The sequence below is a fragment of the Andrena cerasifolii genome, chromosome 8, assembly GCF_050908995.1.
Source record: "Andrena cerasifolii isolate SP2316 chromosome 8, iyAndCera1_principal, whole genome shotgun sequence".
Taxonomy (NCBI): Eukaryota; Metazoa; Arthropoda; class Insecta; order Hymenoptera; family Andrenidae; genus Andrena; species Andrena cerasifolii.
This window is the reverse complement of record NC_135125.1, coordinates 13,860,739-13,882,779: the sequence shown is the minus strand read 5'-3', so window position 1 is coordinate 13,882,779 and position 22,041 is coordinate 13,860,739. Positions and strand designations below refer to the sequence as shown.

The window sequence follows — 22,041 nt, the reverse complement described above, 5'->3', positions numbered from 1 at the left end:
CAGGCCAGCGCATGCAGCGGATTCCAAAGGCAATCGTTCGCGGCTGTATGCGTATACAGGGCGTTTCATGATAGGTTGCCACCACTAAAATAGTCACGATTCTAAACCGATATAAATAAACAGGAGATGTGCGATAGAATTTATTTATTGGAGGCTTACTTGTCGAGGAAATGAATTTTGAAAGCTTAATATTATTAAATATAATATAATTGCGAATGAAATAAGTGAATTTCTTTTTGAGAAAATCGAGTTTGAAATTCGTCGAATACTAAAAAATCGATTTTCTCCGAAACAGAGCCCTATTCGAAGAAAGTAATTCAATTATCATTTCCAGATGTCTTTGCACAAAGATACATTTCATCGCCACTTGTATCGTATTTACCGATAGAACTCGATAGCTCGAGTTTTCGAAATCGATTTCTTCGAGAAGCAAGCCATCCATGAAGAAATTCCATTCCACGTTTCCCGCTTATATTTTTCCATGCAGAATCGCTGGTGTTTCGGTTGTACCGGCTATTACGAAACATCCTGTACACTTCCTCGGCAACTATTCTTGTACCATTTGCCAGTGGGCACCGTTACGCCGTAAACAGGGCCCGCGAAGGGTCAACATTCGCATCGCGCTGTGCACCTGTTCCACTCTCGTTTCGCGAATTTTCTGACCGGCGAGCCAACGCGGCGGCGACAATTATTCGTCGTTTAAACGAGTTTAACCTTTAGCGGGGTAATTGCACGAATTATGGCGGCATAACGCGATGAGCGTCGATCGATTCTGCACCCCTTTTGCGCTATTGGAATTCAATTTCGCTGCGGAGGTACGAGACGGAGCGAAAGGTTAATCGTTTTCCAACTAGAAACCGCGAGCGTGCATAATTGCACCGCGATGGATCATCCCCGGGAACGGTAGAAAGCGAGAGTTATATCACCACGCGAATGCCAATCACCGCGGTGAAATCCGTCGTGTCCTTATGGCGAAAAAAAAATAATTATTCAACAGCGCGGGCAGCTCCGAGAGTTAGAAAATAGCGTGGAAAAATCGAGCTGTATTTAATGAACGGGGCCGATTATTTTAAGCAAGAAAAATATTCAGCTCCTTATTTATTTGTTTAACCCTTAACTAATACCCTGGGGTCGCTCGTGACCCCAAGCACCCAAAGTTCGATGTACAATTTTCGGTTGTCTAAGTTGGTAAACTGAATTTCTAATTAATTTTAAAGTAATAGTTTAACTTTCTACGTTTCTATTATTTTATACATTCCCTAAGAAGGAAATATTCACAGTGGTTGCTCTAGTGTCGACTTTACAAATTTCTATGTCCTTTTTTATTTGGGGTCTGCCACGTTTGCCAAAAACAGTATACCAGTTAAGGGTTAATACTTTTTTTTTGGAGGGGTTACGTGCGAGTAAATGTGGAATTGAGGGACACAGTGGAAAACAGGCACGTCCCACACCGTTTTATGATTCTAGTTGAAAGGAAAATTGTTTTCGTAGGAAAGGTCGCAAGTATTTGAAATTGTAATTATTTTAAACGGTACTTGAATTGGATGGTAAATGATTATTATCAAAATTAGGGAAAAAAATTCAGAGGACATGGGCCCCTTTTTCACTACGCATTTCTTTTTTCTCAGCGTGAAGAAAATTTAATATGATTCTGCTCGGTAAAACGTGCATGCTATTATATTAGTGGTGGAGTTACAATTAATGGTACAAATAAACGAAAATTTATAAATTCGTGGCAGGTGCCTGTTTTCCACCGGGCCCCTCGATTTCAGAGTTTCGATTTATAATGGGTACATAGCTCGATTGTAATTATTCCTTCAAATTTCCAAATCACTCGAAAAAAAAAAATCGTAACTAGCATTCGAGGCATTGAGAGCGAAAATGAACTAACCCACATTTGCGAAATTGAGTTAGTAGCAATAATGTATTCCAACAGGCTGTGCTAATCACATAAAATAGGAAAGATTAATTATTTCTCAATGCGCGTTAGTCCGTTTTTGCTCCCAATGCCACGATACCATTGCGAAACGTCACCGCAGCTTCTGCATTTTAAAGAACACCCCAGGGACATGTAAATAATGGACCCCGCGTGAATCGAAACCGACGTAAATGGTGTACAGTATAGAGAGGTCGATCATTTTTCTTATCTGCAACAGGAGTGGGCATATTACTTCATCCATGGTTTCGTATGTGAATCACCGAAGGACATGCTACGGTATTATTATTATTATTCGCGTGCTAGAGTTACACGCCGTAAATCATCGGTTAATACGAACTTATGACGTGCCTCCGCTTAACACACCACGCACAAACCGCTTGTAATAGACTTTCGAGTGTGTGAAAGCGGATCGAGAAAGAAACCGAGTGGGAATAAAGCGGTTGGCAAAATCTGAAAGAAAAATACGAGCACGAAGAAAGCAGCCATAAAAACACCTTCGTCGTTGAGACGAAAAAATAATAGCCGAGAAGCAACTGGACTGGTTTCACGATGGATATAAGATAACTTTTTAAAAAGGCATTCACGGTAACGATGGAGATAGCGAAGCTGCGTATCTCCTCGATCTTCAGCGGTGAGATCGATAGACTTCGAAAGCGAAACAGCATTTTTTGCGGGCGTAAGCGGATTACGCATTCGGTGCCTTTTTCCCTTCGCTCGCGCGCGAGAAACGTTTCGATACGCGCGTGGTGTTAAAACCATACTTCTCGTCCCGTATGCTCTCGCGCCGCGACGATTTTAAAGGATTAATGTACGCCGCGGTGCCTCATGACGGTTATTTTAAATAGGCTCCTCTCCCGCACACGTCGCGTGCTCGAGCACGTGTTCCTGTATATACGCGGCTTCCTTCGATAGAACACGATTCGTCCCTTTCGCCTGGTGGCAGCCACGGTCATTCGAACGCGAAGGAAGAAACGGTAACCAGTACGTGGAAAAAAGGAAAACTTCCAGCGACTTGTGGCCACCAAAAACGTACATGTTTTCGAGGCGTGTGAAATACCTATATTACGAAATACGTATGCTGACCATTTGCGACGTAAAATATCGGTTCTATTTCCGTTTGATTCATATATCGCTAACTAATATCGATTTACTAAAATATGTACACCAACCTAACTAAATATGTATAATTAAATATATTAATTTTTATCCTGAAAATGGTGTAACTGTTATTTGCAACTGATTGTCTCATATCAATTAGGTTTATTCCACAATTGATATTACCTAATACCGATAATATCGATATTTATTATTTATCTCGTACTGATTAGACTATATCGATTAGCTTTAATAAATTCGTAATACTATCGAGGCTTATCTAATTACTGTTAATAATAATATCGATATTCCCCGATGATCTTATATCGATTAGATCGCAATCGCATCGACTCTTCCTCGGTTATGATTCTTATTAACAGTAGCATCGATGCTCATTGCGTTGCATGATTTATGCAATATTAATATTAACGACTATACTAAAACTATTAGCATCGGGCACTGTTCAACACCGCTACCTAAAATTCCGATCTAATTCGATTCATCCCACCAAGTACTTTCCCATCGAATTGACTCAACATTTCTATACGGTGTGTCAGTCCCGTCCATGGCTATAGTCACGGCACTACCACCAATCTACGCTCCGAACGAGCCGAATTTGCGGTAATGACAGCAGTGACACGGGCACGTGAACACCTATCGGATAAAGATGATCCGAGATTAGCAGGTAGCCGTGTAGGCGCGAACGAAGTTGGCTATCGGATTTCTCGGTGGGGCAGAAAACGTTTAAAATGTCAACAGGGTCGAAAGGCCGGGCGAGTTAATTGCCGCACGAATGTCAGGACGGATTTTAATCACTCAGCAACGCGTGGAACGGTGTCACGAGGGACACCCAGCTAGACGCTACAAATTCCAACGTAAAATCCGTTATCGATGAAACGGATTCAAGCAGCAGACACACGGCTGTCATGGGAATCACACTTTAAACCCGTGCAGTCTCTGCGCGATGTCATGGCGATACACGCGCCAATTAGGTGAACGTACGAAATTACGAGGCGATCGCCGAAAGTTTACGCCTATGGCAGCGAGCGGGGCGTAGAAAGTAACGTAACGAATTTACACTGCTCTTCTGTTCCTTGTTCGTGGAAAGGGGAAGAGAAGCAGTGCTCGATTGTGTCAACAGCGGTCGATCGATAAAGCTGACGCATACACGTCCCGCACGATCTAACGGTCCATTGATAAATCGACGTGGAAGGTCAGATCGAGCGTTTCGCACGGTGTCGCCGCGAGATTAAAAGAAAAGCAATGGGAAAGGGGAGCTTACGTTGCTCGCTGGCCCCTGCTCCGTGGCACAAATATCCCAGATATCTCTCTGGAGATCGTCCGTGATTGCTGTCCGGCCCTTCGTTCGTTCTTTACGCGCACAAAATACCTACGGACGGCGAACACACGGGAGGCACACGCGAAAAGGCAGAGCACTTCGATAGCTTCTCTCCACTCCGAGGAGGATATCGAGACGTGTAACGGAGTACGTTATACGCTCTCCTCTTTCCACTGTCACTGTGAACTTGTTATACGAACCGTGACCGAGCCGTAATTGCGCGGAACGGGAGATACGCGTTTCCGCGGATTACCGGGCCAGCGAAAATCTCGCGGAGTACGAGCTAGCGTCGTGAGAACCACCCCCTGCACGACCGGCGACCCACAGCCATGTGCCGCCCTAAACCTCCGCCCATTGGCCTGAACGGAACGTTCTGCGAGGCCCGGTTTACCGAGGAACCCTTTTAATTTCCACGTGCGGACCGTGCCCGACGCGAGCTCCGGCCTCGATTGCACGGTCGGTTAGCCGCACCGGCTACGTTACGTTATCGTAAACGATACCTCTGCACGGGCCATCCCTGCGGGAGTTCGCCGAGAAGGGGGAATGGGAAAAGGCCGACTGACAAGACGTCACGTCTCCCGGGAGCGCTTCGATCTCTCTGAACTCACCATATCCACCGCACAGCTGCCCGCGTGTCTACGCATTACACTGGCCGCCGCGCCAGGGCCGACGGGCAGCCCGTAGTTTCGCCGTCGTGAAGCAGAAACGTGGAGAAACGTCGCCAAATGATTCACACACCGCGCACCGACTTCACCCGCGGATCGAGAAAATGGCGTTGCTCGCTACCTCGCGCTCACTCGGTCTGGCGATACCTCGAGCTGCGCGATCCCCACCGTTATTAAGAGCGCCCCACCTCGACGCGGTCGAACGGAAGACTAAGGTGCGGGAGAATTCGAACGCAACAGCGGACCAGGATCCGTGAACTGTGTACGCATTCGCGAGATGGCTTGTTCTCGATGAATTTAAAGTATTGCTGCGGAGGGAGCTTGTAAAGTAATTCGAAACATATCGATTCAATAAAGTAATGCGTCTTTGTTTCTGAACAATTTATGTATTTCTACGCGAAACTTATTCACGGCGCTACTGAGGTATTCTGTAACTCGATAAAATGGAGGCTTATGGCTGGTTTGTCCGAACGATGCTGCGCAATGTTTCAACTGTATCAAAAATAAATACAGTGTTTATTGTTGTGTAAGCGTGAGACCGGGTAGTTTGGATCTACGAACAAGTTACGAATAATTCTATATTCGCAATAAAAAACGCGTCTATACCATGGCTGACGAGACAGAGCAGGTGAGAACACTTGACATGCTGTTTCGGACGTGATCTAACCTATTATAACCTAATACATATTTTCGGTTCAGGTTCCTGCGATAAATGTTAAGGAGCCGTTGGATCTCATAAGATTGAGCCTCGATGAGCGAATATACGTTAAAATGAGGAATGAGAGGGAGCTACGGGGAAGGTTGCATGTGAATATCTTTTTATCGTTATGCGAGATTATTGTATAGATTTTTCTACCATTTGCCAGGTTTAATGAATGTACGAAAACTTTGATTCCAGGCATACGATCAGCACTTGAATTTGGTGTTAGGAGAAGCGGAAGAAACTGTGACTACTATAGAAATCGACGAAGAAACTTACGAAGAAGTTTATCGCACCACGAAAAGAAATATTTCCATGCTGTTTGTACGTGGCGATGGCGTAATTTTGGTTTCACCACCCAGTATGAGAGCGCCGATATAAAATTCCAACTTACACATGCTTACGCGTAAAAATTATAAAGAAATTCCATAGAATTCAATTCTAAGTTAATGTAATATTAAAAACTTTTGTATTAGTACTCGGCAGTTGTGATATGCGATTTGAGGAAATAAGAAAAATTTACGACGCGCGTATCGGTACGAGGGAGAAAATTGAATGGTGGTAATTAAAAGTTTACAAACAATTCCAATTTTTGAAGTTCGATATCATTTAAAACTCTGGATACCAAATTTAATTTTAGAAATGCTATATTTTAGCTCGAAATTTTGTTACCGCGCTACTCGTGACGATTAAGCTATCATTCCTTGGGGTAGCGCAAGGTTCTGCAGTCTTTGCCGTTTGCGCGGTGAGGTCCGCGATCCTTTGATCTTTCAGCTTCATCAAAGATTCGAGATGAGATATTTTTTGGTGAAGACTGTTTATAACTTCGTTCTTCTCCTCTGATTCCTGTTTGAGTCGGACGAAAACGTGACGCGGAACAGATTTATTCGCTATCTCGTCAGAATCCAGCACCGATCTAACGATTTCTTTTTAAACGATAATGAATTGTTCGTTAGCTCGGATAACTTGAAATTTCATCCGCGCGACTTTGTATTTCTTCGTAATTTTTTACGTACCTCCTTTTCCACTGTTCTCGAACTCTGAGTACAAAGAATCCCTCTCAGCATTGCAGTCTTTTAGGATTTTAACTCGCAAATCGGTCAACACTTTCTCGATAACTCCAGGTTGCGAGTTTGCCAGTTGATTGATTACGTCCCTCCCCAGTTTTATATCAAGCTTAGAGAGTACTTTTCTGTTCAGGGTGCACCAATTGTCTATCTTCTTCGAGATACTGCTTCCAGATATATAATTATGTATGTCGACATTCCTAGGATAATATCGTTTTAACAGCTCGGCCATAAAAACTAAAATTTATTGGATCAGATCTTAACACGTATCAATGACTGAATAGTAGGGCAATCAGATATCGTTATTCCTGTACCACCGTCGGAGAAATCTCGGGCAAGATTCTTCTTCGGCTTGGAGAATGTGATTTGCTCGATCCAAGCGTATATTTCCTCGAGATTGTCGCCAGTCTCCGATACCACATTCATGTTTCTATTTCATTCACAACGGAAACTGAAAATGACTTGTTTATACATGCAAATTTACAAATGTCATCGTTGTGTCGTTGTCACATATTGACAGCCTGCAAACTTTCATTAGATTTTAGTGGAACAGACAATTTGCAAAGAGTGTTCCATACGAATGCAACTTCATCTTGGTGGAATAATTTACGGATGCTTGTTTTACAAGTATCCCATGCATCTTGCATCAGACGAGGTAACGAGAAACGGAATGATACTGAAAATTGCGTGTATTACATCTTCCGAGTAGAATTAAATGGTATGTAGAAGCTAAGTGATCGGGCTTAAAGTTAATATTAATATAAAATTAATATTCAATAATACAAAATTTTCGAGGTTTTAATTGCAATTTCAGTATGACTCAAAATATTTAAGAACATATTTTTCGGCAATTAAGAATTGACTATATAAATGTTGAAGGTGAAACTCTATATCTAATTTGTGGTAACAGTTTGAGCAAATAGGCTTGTACAGCAAAATCTATAAAGCCACGCTTGATCGTAGGATTAAAATAAAAATGAGATGAAAAATTCATATATTATGTATTTCCTAATTTATAAGTATTTTTGTAATTTATTGTAGGTATATTTTAATATATAAAGGAGAAAGTGTTTGTGTGTTTGTCTGTCGCCTAAAAACTTTCGAACATTAAACTCTGAGGTCACGAAATCTGTCCCACCTCATTATGCCTAGCTAATCCAGATGAATGTGACTATCTTTATAAAAAAAATTGTTTCTTTATAAAAAACAGAATCTAAATTTGTGAAGGAAGATTTATGGTATCGAATAGGGGTGGGTTTCCCGAAGGAAATGCAAAAAAGTTCGGAGTTTCGAGAACTTGAAATTCTCGAAAGCTACATAAGAAAAAGTATAAAATCACTGAATAAAGAATATAAAAAATGCAGCGTGTCTCGAAAATTGGTATATTGTTATATTTTGTTTAACTAATGGCCAAATTTTGTTGCCTTCGGTTCTTAAAGCAAGATACTTATTCTGCTATTCCACTTGCAAAACAAAATGACCACTTCAAGTTTCGAAAGTTTCAAAAAATTAAAAATTAGGTCCGAACCCACCCCTAGCATTAAATGTTCAGCCCTTAACGCCCAAATAGTGGAAGGATTATAAGGATAAATATTTTTTATATGAAATTTTCGTCAAAAGCATCAAACGGTAAAAGGAAAATTCTTAGAACCGGTGACCAGTGAAATGTAAACAGTGACACGTCACAGCACTGGAGGTGCTTTGAGGCCGTCAAATTCGAGCACGCGTAGTATGAGATTTTTAGAAGAGGCGCACGCCCGGTATTAAAGGCTCGTAGGACCTGAAGCTACACACTTGGCCTCAGTGGCACGTTGCACGCGCGAGGAACCGAAGCGGAAAGGAGGAAAGCTCGTACTTCAATCGTTTCGATCGCAATTCCTCGAAATCAAGAAAAAGTTTACCAAGTGAATATACAGAAATTAATTCTGCCGCAAAAACTGCATCATAAGTAACTGCGAGCGATAAGTGGTAGATAATTAATCACGAACTCTTAAATTAATATTGCATTAAGTTCTTCGATATTGTATCGCAAAATTGCAACAGTTATCTGTTCCGCGGGGATTGCCTTAAGCCTTATAAAAATACTCGGGCGTTGGTCACTGACTCGGGAGATACCATGTCTGGAAAAAGTCCATCTAAGGGTGAGTGATCTCAGTCTCTCGTTTATCACATGCTCTCTCATCTGTTTTCTCTGCGGTGCGCTTTTTAGGCAACTGTGAAGGATTTCATCTTTTCTGGTACCTAAAGTTGGGTCCATTTTTCCTCGTCTCGAGAGATCATCCTTGTGACCTTCAAACGTCCTCTTGTCCAAGCGCTATATGTATAGTACAGCAGCACAGTTCTGAAATATTTAATTTCTAATTTCTGTCACGCAATGCAGCTACGCATAAACGAATTTAAACAAAAAATATACCCACTCAGATTTTTCATAGAACTGACAGATAAAATTCGTGTATGACGAAATTCAAAAGCATCATCTCGCGAAGTGCTCTAGCTTACTGGAGTTTAGTTGACGCAACTCCTGTGCAATACCTGATTCACGCGCGTTCTTACAATCCACGCACACTGCCATCATTCTGTACAATAGAAGATGCAAACGCAGGACACCAGTGATTAATCCCTTTAATTAGTAATTTACCGCGTGAATTCTATTGATCCGCTGATCCTTAATTAGACCACCCCCGCCGGTTTAATAATTATATTTAGGCGCCATTCGTTCGACAAATACGCGGAAGATATTTTGGAACTTTTTACGTGCCCGTTGACCTATATTTCCAATGGAAATGCACGCGCCCAATAAAAAGTGATGCTGCGTGAAAAAACTAACAAAGGAGCGTCCAGATTATTCCACCGCCAAAAATGTCCCGGATTATAATCGATTTAAACATTGCATGAATTTTTTACATCTCGAACATTTTGACATTTATGCCAAGAAGAATTTACTAAGCAATGCAACGATGCGTATTAAAATTATGTAAACGGATCGAAAATTTGTTTCCCGATATTCAAATTTTTGCTCGTGTCGAAAATGAATGGTGGCGATGAGTCTTCGGGCACGTAAGCTGCGCTTAAAATAACTCCGAAGATCAACGTGCAGCGAGTGAAGTCAATCAGTTGGATAACAATGGAAGACTTAAGGAGCTATTGATTTTCGCGGAAATTTTCTCACTTTCCGTTAGGTATAATACTATACGATAGATTTATAAGATAGAGAAAGTGCAGTATATTTGGAATACCAGTTTGTTTAAGACGAATACAAAATTACAGCAGAGCATGGGAACGAATAAAACTGCATAATATCATGGGGAAACTAATAAACTTTTATATTTAAAATTCTCAGTGATAACAAAAAACAAAAAGTAGCTGAAACTTTGGTCTAAATGAAAAATGCCTGGAAGTATCGATTTCGTTAAGGTGCAGGTAATTTGGAATACCGGTACATGTAGATTATTGGAGATAATAAAATTATTTTCTTTTATGATGTAATCAGGCTAAGGAATCACAATATAGGAATAAAAGCAGCGCTAAGCTTTCGAATATTTCAAATTCATGCCACGCTTTGTATTCTCGAAATTATCGCAAAACTGACACGGAACCATAGAAGGATCGTGCAAATAAGTAGATAAAGTTTTGCGCTCTAAAGTTCTGACGTATTTTAATCATGATTGGAATGATTGAATACTTGCTGAAAAAGTTTTGCAGATTCGCATTTTCTTACTCTGCAGATTAAGTCGAAAGTGTCAAAATGATGGTTCATTCACAAATATCATTCGTTAACAGGTCATTAGCCCCTACAGTGTTACAAATTAGATAAAGTTAGTAGTTTATTAGATACTTCGGTATTCCAAATTACCAACAGTATTCCAAATATTCTGCACTTGCTCTATCTGTCCCGTAATTCGCTAAATAGTTACGCAACGGTCTAAATATCTCGAAATAAATTGACAGCAAGGTATTTGATTGAAACCTGCGCACTCACAATTAGTCACGTACGGACAACTTTCACCCGCGCGTAACCCCGAAAATCCACCGTGGAATATTCACTCGTACGAGTGCGCGACAGAAGTCGAAGACCCGATGGACCGTTCACCTGCGGTTCATGCCGATTGTCACGTACCCAAAGATACCGTGCTTCCAATGAACCACGCTGAAACTTTCCAAGAATACACCTTTATCTGTTTCCGAATACAGCGTTATTTTTATACGTGTTCGCAGAACCAAGGCACATCTTCTTTCCTATACGGTACCTGATGGCGAGCATGGGTTCGATAGGACTCGCGATCATTTACGGGTTTAAGGTGAACGTGAGCGTGGCCATCGTGGCTATGGTTAACCACACGGCCGTAAAGTTATCGACCTTACAGGAACTCGATTCTGAAAATACAAGCACGATTACCGTCGAGGAATGTCACCACGATGGTGCTCCTAATATGACGAAAGCTGTGGTCGAGGTACGGGAACATATCTAAACCCTTGAATAAAATATAGGGGTGGCCAGTGGCGCGATCAGGATTTAATCTCGGGAGAGCCGAGTTGGAGGGATACAAATATTTTTAAGGAATAAAATCCAGTTTTCTTTTCTTTTTACAAAACTCCTTGTTTGGGGGTGCCAGGGCCCCTTTGTGTAAAATTAACGTACTATTTACGCAGGATGGTCCTTTTGTGTGGAACGAACCCTTGCAAGGTCTCATCTTGTCAGCGTACTTCTGGGGCTATATGATGTCCTTGATTCCGGGAGGGAGAATGGCTGAGTTGTTATCAGCAAAGTGGGTGATGAACGGATCTGTATTACTGAACGTCTTGGCGTCTATACTGTCACCTGTTGCGGCGAGCGTGCACTACTCCCTCTTCATTCTGATGAGATTCATTCAGGGGATCGGTGGAGTTAGTACATAACAAGGAAACTGATACAGATTTAAGCTAAGAATTTTATAAAACCACACAGGATAATGTGATATATTTACGTACTTCAGGGTGCAACGTTCCCTGCAATGCACGTTATGATCGCCAAGTGGGCACCGCCGAACGAAAGGAGCATCCTTGCTTCGATCGTTTATGCAGGTGAACTATTATCCAATATTCTCTGAGTTAGCATTTTCGTGTTTCCTCTAAAAGTGCGCAGCACCTCCTGCTTTACATAGGAACTGCGTTGGGCACCGTGATTTCGATACTCCTCACGGGAATGTTAGCCGCGAATCTCGAATGGATGTGGATATTCTATATAGAAGGTGCCCTCTGTTTAATTTGGTGCATCGCTTGGTGGGTGATGATCGAGGACAGTCCAGAGGAACAATTGAAATTCATTAGCCAAGATGAAAGGGATTACATCATGCGATCTCTGGGTCACAGTGCTATCACTGAACACGAGGAGGTTCGTTAAACTTTATGGTACCAATGCTTGATGAAAATACGAATCCATTTAAACTGCCTTACAGCGTGTTTGCTTTTAATTATATCTAGAAGCTGCCCGTTCCGTGGAGAGAGCTGTTACTATCCAAGCCGTTCATGGCGATTTTTATTGCCCATTTCTGCAATAACTTCGGGTGGTACATGTTACTTATAGAGCTGCCTACTTTCATGAATCAAATTCTGAAATTCGACATGAGCTCGGTAAGTCTCGTTGCTTAGAGCCAGAATTAAAGATGCACCTGGTACTCAAGGTATTCTTCCGTCTGTAGAATGCCAATCTCTCTGCCATGCCGTTTCTGTGCATGTGGATCTTCACTATCGGTCTCAGCAAGGTGCTAGCCATCGCGCAGGACAAGCGGTGGATCACGGTGACGGTGTCAAGGAAAATCGGAACGTTGTTCTGTAAATTTCTCGTTTATATAACCAAGTTTTGTATTGTCAAGAGTCGAGGGGTTACTCGAAGCGTTCTCATTTCTAGCGTCATTGGTTCCTATGGTCTGCTTGATAGGAGTGTCGTACGTCGGCTGTAACCGAACTCTAGCTGTTGCATTGATGACTATCGGAGTAACTTGCATCGGTGGGATGTACAGCGGCTTCTTAGCGAATCATATTGACATCGCTCCAAATTTCGCCGGCACTCTCGTTGCTATCACAAATTGCGCCGCGACTATACCTGGCTTTGTGGTGCCAATATTTGTGGGAAAATTGACACATGGAAACGTAAGTAATTACGTTTGAATGGAATAAGTGTTGGAGAGAGACTGATACAGTAATCCTTCCCTGTTTATAGCAAACTATAGGAGCGTGGAGGATTATATTTTTCGTGACTGTCGGTTTATACATAATTGAAATGGTAGTGTATACTGTTCTTGGAAGCGGGGAGGAGCAACCGTGGAACAAGGCTAAACCAGCCGACGAGGAAACAAGCAATGAAACGTTACCACTGAAAGAGATTGCTGAGAAGAAGACTTGATCTGAGTGCAAATGATTTAAATAGTTCATTATTTATTTCTTGCGTGCATTTCTTACGCACGTAACACGATTACAGTATTACTATCAGTCACGCTTCTTTCAGCTGTGTATCGCTTTATCAAAGTTGGACATTATCCGAATAAATTTTTTTTCGATTAAGAATCGCGAATAAAATGAAGTTATTCGGGGATAACGAATTAAAGTTGATTCGAATAAAAACGTATTCATTTTAGTCGCGATTTTTATTCAAAGATTAATCGAATAAAAATTCACTCGAATAGTGCCCAACTCTGCACGTTGTATTGAACAACGATATTTAATCTCTGTGTTAAAAGAATGAATTATTTAAACAACAAATATAGTAAAACAGCTGTCATCTGTAATATATGCAATAGCTAATTAATAATAGTGTGCTCATTTCACGAGCAGTTATTTTAAAACAATTTATTCCACACATTTGGGTCTTATATCGTAAGAAATATAAAAGTATAATTTAGGGGTTTTATTAAAATTCGTAATAGTGTAATAGTATATAGATCCAGTAATATTTACATTTTAACTAAAAATTGTAAAATGCATTTGCAAATCACTCACCGTGCTCTCACTATTTTACAAAAATACATCGGACCCCAATTGTTTTGCGGAGTGGGGACAGCGATATGGCCATACTTTAAACCGATGTCGGCAAATCTGTACATATACTTCAAAGGCTGCAGTGCTTCCGCCATATTTCTGCAACAATGATGTAAACATAGAGACTAATAATAACGAAATCGTTCAGGTCGGAAAATTCATAAAATACAAACTTCACGATCATAACGGAATCAGTCTCTTCCCATATCTTTTTCAGTGCTACCTGCACAACACCATCGTTTTGTACAGGACTGAGAGAACACGTGGCATACACAACCGTACCCCCGACTGTTATCAGTTTCAATGCATTTCTGTAAACAAGATTTATCAAAATCGTAATACAGTGTTACTCTACCTATAGTCCATACTCTAGGGGATGATTATACAGACAAAAATAGCACTGAAATCAAGAGTAACGAAATTGCGATAAAGGCTTCGAGAAAATTGACTTTGAATTTTAGCTAAAAGAATGAAGCCTTTACCGCAATTTCGTCACCCTTGATTTTCGTCTTGTTATTGCCTATATAATCACGCCCTAGAGTATTGACTGTAGAGGTAGAGGAACGCCCTGTATACTATTAATACTAACGTTAAAATTTCAGATTGAATTTCCGGAATTTGTAGCCTTTCTTTAACTCTGCCGGGTTTAAAGATATTGTTTTCGTCAGAATGTAAGGCGTGCCTATCCGTTGTGCACGGTACATCGACTAAAATCTGGAAAGATCGATAAGTTTAGTTGTACCGTATATTCTCCGACAGATGTTAAACGTTAAATAAAAAGTACCTTATTATATACATCTTTATCATCGATTACTCGAGCATCTCCTTGCGTTACGTATACTACGTTCTCGGTCTTGTAAACATCGGACAGATACTGTTCTATGATATTATGTATCCTCTTCAGTCTAGATTCCACAAGATCGTTAGCGACCACTACCCGCGGCATTAGTGTCTGAAGGATAGTTAAGGCTTTACCTCCGGGCGCCGCGCACATATCGAGCACAACGTCGCCTGCTTGTACATCGAGGGCCAGTACTGGTAATATAGACCCACCATCAAACAAATAATAATCTGAGAAGCACAGTGTGCGTATTAATATTTGTTCGCGCATGATTTTCAATAATCAGATTAGAATTAAAGACAATCAAACCTAGAACACCAGTGGATCCTTTTCTCGGAGAAGGAAACATCGCGTCACTTCCTTTGTCGAAAGAATACGCGTGTAAATGAACTGGAATCGGTAGAACAGATTCTTCGACAATGTCTACTTTGAAGTCAGCTCCCTTTTTATAAAAATCGTAATGATCAGATTCCAGAACCCAATCATTTAAACCTGCGGAATATAATCTATGTAAGCATAGTACCTGAATTATTCCCAATTGAGTAGAAACGTTAAGTAAACAAACCCTTTATTTTTGTGGCAGGAACATATTCGTGAAGAGCGGCTATATTTATGGACGATTCAATAATACGATCACTGTCTATATCAATTTCATTTAAATCTCCTTCGATAGATCGCAATTTTACAGGTTGCAATGCAGCGTCTGTTTTGACGAGCTCTGCGTCTTCTTCCGACTTCAATGGTTGTGGAATATTTTTATGATTGGTAGGGTAAATCGACCGAGCTTCTGATATCTGAGTATTAGATGTAAAAGTCTCCATTGTATTCTGCACGCTTTCTGATCGAGCGCCGCTGAGCTTTGCGTTAGACAGCTTATTATTTATATGTTCTTTCTGAACGTCGTAGTACGCTTTCAAATGTACTGCGCCGAGCAACTGAAACGATTTAAATATTCATCAGAACCTGTAATGTTATTGATCCTGCAACGAATGCAAATGTACCTCCAGATCCGATCGTATTCTGTCCGAATCACTGAAATTATTAACCACAGCTATATATTTAGATCCATCTGCTAATAAAGCAGCTCTTATATCTGCCCACCCAGACCCGTAAACGCATCCATAAAACTCATCAAAGTGTTGCAGTGCTTTGTCTTTAGAAGTTTTCTTTTTCTTCAATATAGACTATAAAGAAAGGAGATTTAATTCATTTATTGCGAAACAAACGCAATAGCTGATATTTAACCCCTTCCTGCATTTTGCATTATAGGATACACCAGTTTTTCTATTTCATTCCCTGACTTCCACTGTTTAGAAAAAATCTCTTTTGGCCTTAGTACCATTAATCTGCCATTGATTAAAAAATTACACAAAAAGAACAAAATAAATATTTCTCTTTTACCAGATAGCACTCTAGTTTTGCCATAAGAGGATACTAAATTTCCCGATAATTTTCAAAATTATATAGTATGTAACCAATCCCATAAAAAATTCCTGCCCCAAATTTCATGCTGCCATAAATGGTACAGATCATAATTACTGAAAACACATGTAAACAAACGTGGGCGATACATTCTCATTTTTCACCCGCTCAATTTCTCTCACGATTCAAAGAAAGTTCACGCGCGGTAAGGGGTTAAACGTATGTATGTATGCATGTACGTCTGTGAGAATACGAACCCAATGACTGGCTGGGTTTTTGTACCTGATCGGTACTTTCACAATCTCCTTTAATTTCAATTTCTTAATTAGAAACGCCATGCTACGGCGACGTTCGAGTGGTTCGTTTAAATTTGAATAGCCATAATTCGTTCAGGTTATGTTCCCGAGGAGCTGCCAGTCCCGAGCCTTTCGCAGGGAGGAAACGGAGGGCGGCAAAGCTCGTTGCGAGAGATCGCCACCAGATGCCGTCACCGGTGTGTTCGATTTTCTTTTGAACGCAAGAAGTGGTCGATGTCGATTAACCGTTAAGCATGAACGGTGTGTAAAGGAAGAAGGGCGTGAACCGGCGTGAACCGCAGGCACAGGTGAAGCAGGACAACCGACGAATCCACCCGTTACGGTACTACCGGTGCTACTGGACTAACAGTGGACGTCGCGTCGTTTCTTCTCTTTTTTTCTCTCGTCATCTCGGCGCTTATTTCTGCGTAGCCCGTTCTTTTCCCTACTTTGCCGACTTTCTTTTATCGCGCTGACGTGCGGGCCGTAGGAGAAACGGACCAAATAGGTGTATGCATGCACGGCTGCCACATAATAGGCATCGAGCCACGCGTTATCAGATGGGGAGGACAAGGAAACGACGTATTTGCCGTGACATCGAGACGTGAAACGTGGCGAGCAAGATAGAGCGAATACTGTTCGCGTTAAGGGCAGGGGGGGAGTGGGAGGGGATAGGGACGAACACATCTCAGCGCTCCCCTCTCGCTCGTGCGCTCGTGCGCTATGAAACGTGGCTGTTTCGAAAGTTCCAACTCGAACAGCCTATTTTAGATGCTGCAAACCGTTTCGGCCTGTGTAAATCGTCTTCGACGGCGCACAGGCCTCCCTGTACCCGAACAATAGCGTCGGAACGAGTCCTTGGGAACCCACGAAACGTTTCCCGTGATTTACGGTATCGCAGCTCTGTACGAACGGGGCCATAGATTCGATGGTTCCGTAGGAATGTTCGCTCGCGTGCACGGGCCGCGATAACGGAACAGATTTAGGGAAGATGCCGACGCACGCTGCGTCAACAATGCGAATCGCGGATCGAGCGAGGCCGACGCGATAATCTTGTTACCCTCGAAACGCGTACAACGTACCGGTGAAAGTCTCCGGTGTACGGTAGACGGGAGTTCAGTGTTCTCGAGGGGAACGAAAGGAGAACGTCGCGCAGGAGATTCAGCTCTTTCGCCTTCGTGGAGGAAATCGGCTGGTCTATGGGGTGCGGTATACCCCTCTGTGTGCCGCGCTCGCTCGTTCGCGCGCGCGCGCGCGCGCACACGCGTGCATGCGCCGCGCACACATGTCCCCGACACTTTCGTGTTCATTGTCACGCATACAAGGAACTCTTCCTCTCGATGAATCTCGACGACCCGAATCGCTCGACAGCAAGGCTGGTTTCGTGGATCTCTTCATGAGAGGCACGTCGTACGCGATTTGTCGGGGCACGGGGTGTGACGGGGACTCGAGGCATCGTAAAGGCAATGCACTGTAAGGAGCTCACGACGACTATACCCTCCTCCTCCCTTCCCTCCCCCGTTGCTCGCTCGCTCGCGCGCTCGCCCACCCTCCCTCTCGTTCTCTCTCGCCACCGTCCCTTTCTCTCCCTTCTTTCTTCGCCCCCTCCCACCCTCCTCCTCCTCCTCCTCCTCCCGCGATCTTTCTTTCTTTCCCTCGTTCCTTCTCTCTCTCTCTCTCTGTCGCTCTTATCAGAGCCCCCGACAGCACGACCTCGCACTCACACTCTCTCGTTCTATTGCTCGGTCGGCTGATCTCTCGAGGAGGGCGCGTTAGGGCGCTCGCCAGCCACTCGTCGCGTGCATCTTAAACGTTTCCGATTCGAGCGTTTCGAAATTTCGTCTCGATACGAAATCTCTCTCTCTCTCTCTCCCTCCCTCTCCACTTGCCCTCTCTCCCTACCCCTCAGCCCCACCGGGTCGCCCCGCGAACGGTGTCATCGAATAACCCGCGCGGCCGCGGTAATCGCGTGCAAGGAAGGAAAACAGACAGAGGCCAAAGGACTCGGAAGTTGCAACATCCGGTACACAATACCGCCGTTTCCTGTCTCTCGTGACCCTTGGTCCCGCTTGGTCTAGCCCACGTGACACGCCGCCACGCTCAACGTAATTTCAATTTAACACACGTACGGAAAGCTCGCGGGCGCCCCGCGACATGTCGGCCGAACGTTGAGGATCCTTTTCAACGGGACCCATTTTCGTTTCTTCGCTCCTTCTTCTATCGCGACTCCTTTTATGCAATTAGAGGGTTCCGATTTATCCTCGTGAGAATCACGGCGGCGCGGCGCGCGGTCCGCGCGTAGCATCGCCACAATGCGCTCGCCACAATGGGTGGTTGATTCCTTTCTAAATCTCTGCATTTCCCCAGATCGAGAACGGGCCAAGCGGCGGATGCCTGGAGTATTGTGGGGCAAGAGTGCGCGCTTGAAGTTTAGACTTCCCTAAAATCATTGGTACTACACCGATAGCACATATCAGTTTGCGAGAAATCACTGCTATCCCTTATTATTCGATAGGCAGAGACTTCGTGGAAATTTACCTGTCGCAAATTATATAAAATATATATTTCCAAAAAGTGCCAAATGCCACGTTACGGGGTAAAAGAACAGAACGAGAAATTTCCACAAAAGTGGTTTATTTTCCAACATGCAATAATTGTGGTAATATAGCAAATAGACTAACAGTTTAAAATTAATTTTCTGTTAATCAAGGTAACAGTAATCGCACGTGACGTTACCCTATTCATAGTTTGCGCAGGCATCAGTCTTCTGGACGATCTGTGTATTCTTCTTCGCACGCAGGACAAATTATTCTTTCCCTAGACGTTGATGGTTGGGCTATTCTCTTTTTGGAACACATTTGTTTTGTCCCTTTCAAACTTTTTCAGAAGTAGACGTAATTTTCGGGGATTTTTTTACTTTTCTAATTATCTATTTGCGCTTTTGCATTCGGATTTTCTTTTCACTGCTTCATTTACTTCGAGCTGATTTTTAAATCAAACAGTTAATTAAAAAGGATCTTGAAAAAATATTGTGGAATAAAAATGAATAAAAAGAAAATTAAAAGCTGATATCAGCGTGGCTCAACTATCACAAACTCAAAATTTATTTCCATCTCGCGATTGCCAATTAATTTCAAATTTATGTTTTATAGTCGGTTTAATCAGTTTTCGTTATTAATTTAGCAGACATTAGAAATAAAATAAATTTAACGAATTTATTTACTTTCCTATTGTTTAATCAATCCTGTTATCTACGAGGAGAAAGGAAACCTTCTATTAGCTCTTTTAAATAGAAGAATTTCAGCTCTTTCAGACGACATACGAATCAAAATATTTACCGATCAATTTACAGGAACAATATTGATTCCTAAAAATCAGTACCAACGAATTCAGCACTTACCGTATTATACGATAACAAAACGAAGCGCAGCCACACAATTCGACACTGGCGACTCTACCTTGATTGCCAATTGATTGTCAATCACCATTGCCACAACTCAAACAATAAAATCCACATAGTGCGAACTTTTACCTACGTTTACTCTACATTCACCGAGCCGGCGAGCAGAATTATTGCCGGGCAGAGTACACGTGGCGCCTGGGCTGCGAAAAAGGAAAACGCCAGGACGAAAGGAGGAGAGGGATCACTCTGATTCTTACGTTTTCGTTGTCACCGTCCCGCCCTGGCCGCGGCCCCGCCGTCACGTGCATGCATGCGTGCATGCGTGCACCGCCGCGCGGAGAGCGCGTACACGCGGGGTCGTTGAACGAGCAGGGGGTACCGAGGACAACAGTAACGACTCCACCAACCCACTTGCGCCGACCCTATACAAGTCACGTGCACGTACAGCGCTCGGCAATAATGGTCCCCAGAGGGTGTGACCTATTCTATATGCTGGATTCTCGCGCGCTCGCCATCAGCCTACTTGCCGGTCCCAACGCGCTCCGGTACCGACCGACGCCCTGCGGAGAACAGCAAACGCACCTCCGCCGATTTCCATTAACTCCCAGCGATTCGCCGCCTCAGACTCATTCCCGAAACGAACGTTCACTGTTACCGAGTTTCCTCGGACTTCTCCGGCGCGTCGCCTAATTTCGACACGCGAGGGTCTCCCGAAGGACTACCCTAGGGATGCTGCGACCCTAAAATCATTCCGTCTTCGCGGTCTCGAAATAAGCCGCAACAGGTGTTAAAGACAGCGAAACTTATCAGTGCAGAGACGAATACGGGGCTCCTAAATTCGGGAGCAACGACAGCACGCATTTACGGGCGCCCTTTGCGGCCACACTTTCTTGCAAAGGCGCGCCTCTTTCTAGACGAATTCACCGTGGCGAGATCCCACTAGTCCAAATATTTTGAGCCCCCGGACACCGAGATATTCTCTCTCCTCCGGATTGCGAAACGCGCAGACGGTGCCGGACGATGTACGAGGACGAAAGTAGGTAGGTAGGTAGGTAGGTGGGCAGACGGAAGTCAGTTTAACGGTATCACCCGAGAGCTCAGTCAGGCTTCGATCCTTACGCGTGGAATGGGGTTCAACGAAATTCGTAGCTTTCTTAAGCCGCTCTTCTTCGCGGCGCCGTGGCCGTTTATTCCTCTCTCTTTCTCTCTTCTTTACGATCTACGCCCACCTGCGAACACTTGGATGAAAAACGAGGGAATTTTCGAGGTGTCCCGGGGACCGCGACTGCCTTCGTCGTTACCCGCCCACCGCCGAATCCAAGGTGGAAAAGGGAGGATCGGGTGCATTCCTCTCTTTCGTTCGTGGAACAAGCAGATCGCCCTTGACGTATCGCGATACTTGGGCGAAAACAGTATCAGTTTACGCCTCCTGTATCGCGCGGCTCAATCCGTGCCCCTCGAAGTCCCGACGAGCATCGTTCCCTGCAGAAAAGCTTATATAACTACGCCTCGATATCTCCGGCTTAATAATAAAAGCGCAGATCTTGGAAGACGGAGCCGGCTACACTCGAGCTGAACATTTCCTGGACAGCAGAACGGTCTACTAATCGCTCAATCGCTCCGTTATCCACGTCTCTTAAAAATGGTCCTCAGAGGCTCCTTGATTCGGCGAGGCTGCTCAGAATTCGTAGGCGTAAGCGGCCCTCGAAGGTGGGAGGACAGATTTCGGAGCAAGTTTTCGTAGATTGATGAAATTTCAATATGTTTTAGTGATATTTAGACGTACCTCAAAGGATTTTTTGAAATTTTGAAAAATGACGATTTTACAGCTGTTTCAAGGTAGGTGCTAACTTTTTTTCAATACATTATAGCTAGGGAAGTAGTAAACGGATGGAGATGAGCTTCACGGTGCTTAGAGAGAAGACTTTGAAGTTTTAAGGAAAAATTAGTTCAGTTTGAAAAAAAATTGAAACATTTTTGTGCAATTATTTTAAACAAATGCAGGTTTTAACATCGGGTGCGATTTAAAAAATCTAAAAAAAAGGAGGATATAGTTCTATCTTTTCCCTTGATGGACAAATTTTCAAAAATATGGACAGTTTAAAATTGGCCCTGTAAAAACTGTCGAAAGTTGACGCTGCGTCGCCCCGCACCGCGGTCAAGCGACTATACCTGATATTCTTATACAGGATTCTCGAAAATGGTAAGTATTTGAAAAAAAAAACTGAAGCAGGAAAACTCTTACTGCTTTTTATATCCA

General features: G+C 43.1%; 5 protein-coding genes across 7 annotated transcripts in view; 2 read left to right on the top strand and 3 right to left on the bottom strand.

Moving 5' to 3' along the window:
• The window catches only part of Scar (wiskott-Aldrich syndrome protein family member 3 SCAR), a 54,156-nt gene extending 48,961 nt beyond the window's left edge, over positions 1–5,195 (bottom strand). The window contains exon 1 of one of the 3 annotated variants that reach the window (XM_076819225.1): positions 4,982–5,195. The gene's annotated coding sequence lies outside the window, so the exon portion shown is untranslated. Of the gene's footprint in view, positions 1–4,316; positions 4,952–4,981 lie in introns of those variants that run through there. The other 2 variants (XM_076819227.1, XM_076819226.1) reach the window with 2 other exon arrangements.
• A 262-nt stretch (positions 5,196–5,457) lies between these two features.
• Lsm3 (U6 snRNA-associated Sm-like protein LSm3) lies at positions 5,458–6,216 on the top strand. The gene is made up of 3 exons (XM_076819242.1): positions 5,458–5,666; positions 5,738–5,845; positions 5,937–6,216. The coding sequence occupies exons 1-3, from the start codon at positions 5,646–5,648 to the stop codon at positions 6,117–6,119; spliced, it is 312 nt and encodes a 103-aa protein (XP_076675357.1). The 5' UTR covers positions 5,458–5,645; the 3' UTR covers positions 6,120–6,216.
• A 162-nt stretch (positions 6,217–6,378) lies between these two features.
• LOC143372723 (sperm flagellar protein 1) lies at positions 6,379–8,320 on the bottom strand. Its single transcript, XM_076819243.1, has 3 exons — positions 7,120–8,320; positions 6,755–7,042; positions 6,379–6,664 (listed from the first exon to the last, which is right to left on the bottom strand). Exons 1-3 carry the CDS (start codon positions 7,229–7,231, stop codon positions 6,384–6,386), a joined length of 681 nt encoding a protein of 226 aa, XP_076675358.1. The 5' UTR covers positions 7,232–8,320; the 3' UTR covers positions 6,379–6,383.
• An 81-nt stretch (positions 8,321–8,401) lies between these two features.
• Mfs3 (major facilitator superfamily transporter 3) lies at positions 8,402–13,340 on the top strand. The gene is made up of 9 exons (XM_076819228.1): positions 8,402–8,946; positions 11,021–11,256; positions 11,456–11,689; positions 11,779–11,866; positions 11,947–12,176; positions 12,266–12,415; positions 12,484–12,616; positions 12,693–12,934; positions 13,005–13,340. The coding sequence occupies exons 1-9, from the start codon at positions 8,922–8,924 to the stop codon at positions 13,185–13,187; spliced, it is 1,521 nt and encodes a 506-aa protein (XP_076675343.1). The 5' UTR covers positions 8,402–8,921; the 3' UTR covers positions 13,188–13,340.
• A 299-nt stretch (positions 13,341–13,639) lies between these two features.
• L(2)10685 (5-methylcytosine rRNA methyltransferase l(2)10685) lies at positions 13,640–16,563 on the bottom strand. Its single transcript, XM_076819229.1, has 8 exons — positions 16,340–16,563; positions 15,662–15,844; positions 15,226–15,595; positions 14,970–15,152; positions 14,604–14,890; positions 14,409–14,533; positions 13,993–14,130; positions 13,640–13,918 (listed from the first exon to the last, which is right to left on the bottom strand). The coding sequence occupies exons 1-8, from the start codon at positions 16,418–16,420 to the stop codon at positions 13,777–13,779; spliced, it is 1,509 nt and encodes a 502-aa protein (XP_076675344.1). The 5' UTR covers positions 16,421–16,563; the 3' UTR covers positions 13,640–13,776.
• Between the last annotated feature and the right edge of the window lie 5,478 nt (positions 16,564–22,041).

Bases quoted from the DNA above. Each gene is read 5' to 3' on its own strand.
- LOC143372723 (XM_076819243.1), bottom strand. From the start codon at position 7,231: ATGAATGTGGTATCGGAGACTGGCGACAATCTCGAGGAAATATACGCT. The intron at 7,043-7,119 runs GTACAGGAATAA...AATAAATTTTAG, and splicing joins CCGAGATTTCTCCGACGGTG to TTTTTATGGCCGAGCTGTTA. The intron at 6,665-6,754 runs GTACGTAAAAAA...TCGTTTAAAAAG, and splicing joins CGAGAACAGTGGAAAAGGAG to AAATCGTTAGATCGGTGCTG.
- Lsm3 (XM_076819242.1), top strand. From the start codon at position 5,646: ATGGCTGACGAGACAGAGCAG. The intron at 5,667-5,737 runs GTGAGAACACTT...TTTTCGGTTCAG, and splicing joins TGGCTGACGAGACAGAGCAG to GTTCCTGCGATAAATGTTAA. The intron at 5,846-5,936 runs GTGAATATCTTT...CTTTGATTCCAG, and splicing joins AGCTACGGGGAAGGTTGCAT to GCATACGATCAGCACTTGAA.
- Mfs3 (XM_076819228.1), top strand. From the start codon at position 8,922: ATGTCTGGAAAAAGTCCATCTAAGG. The intron at 12,416-12,483 runs GTAAGTCTCGTT...TTCCGTCTGTAG, and splicing joins TGAAATTCGACATGAGCTCG to AATGCCAATCTCTCTGCCAT. The intron at 12,617-12,692 runs GTAAATTTCTCG...TCTCATTTCTAG, and splicing joins GAAAATCGGAACGTTGTTCT to CGTCATTGGTTCCTATGGTC.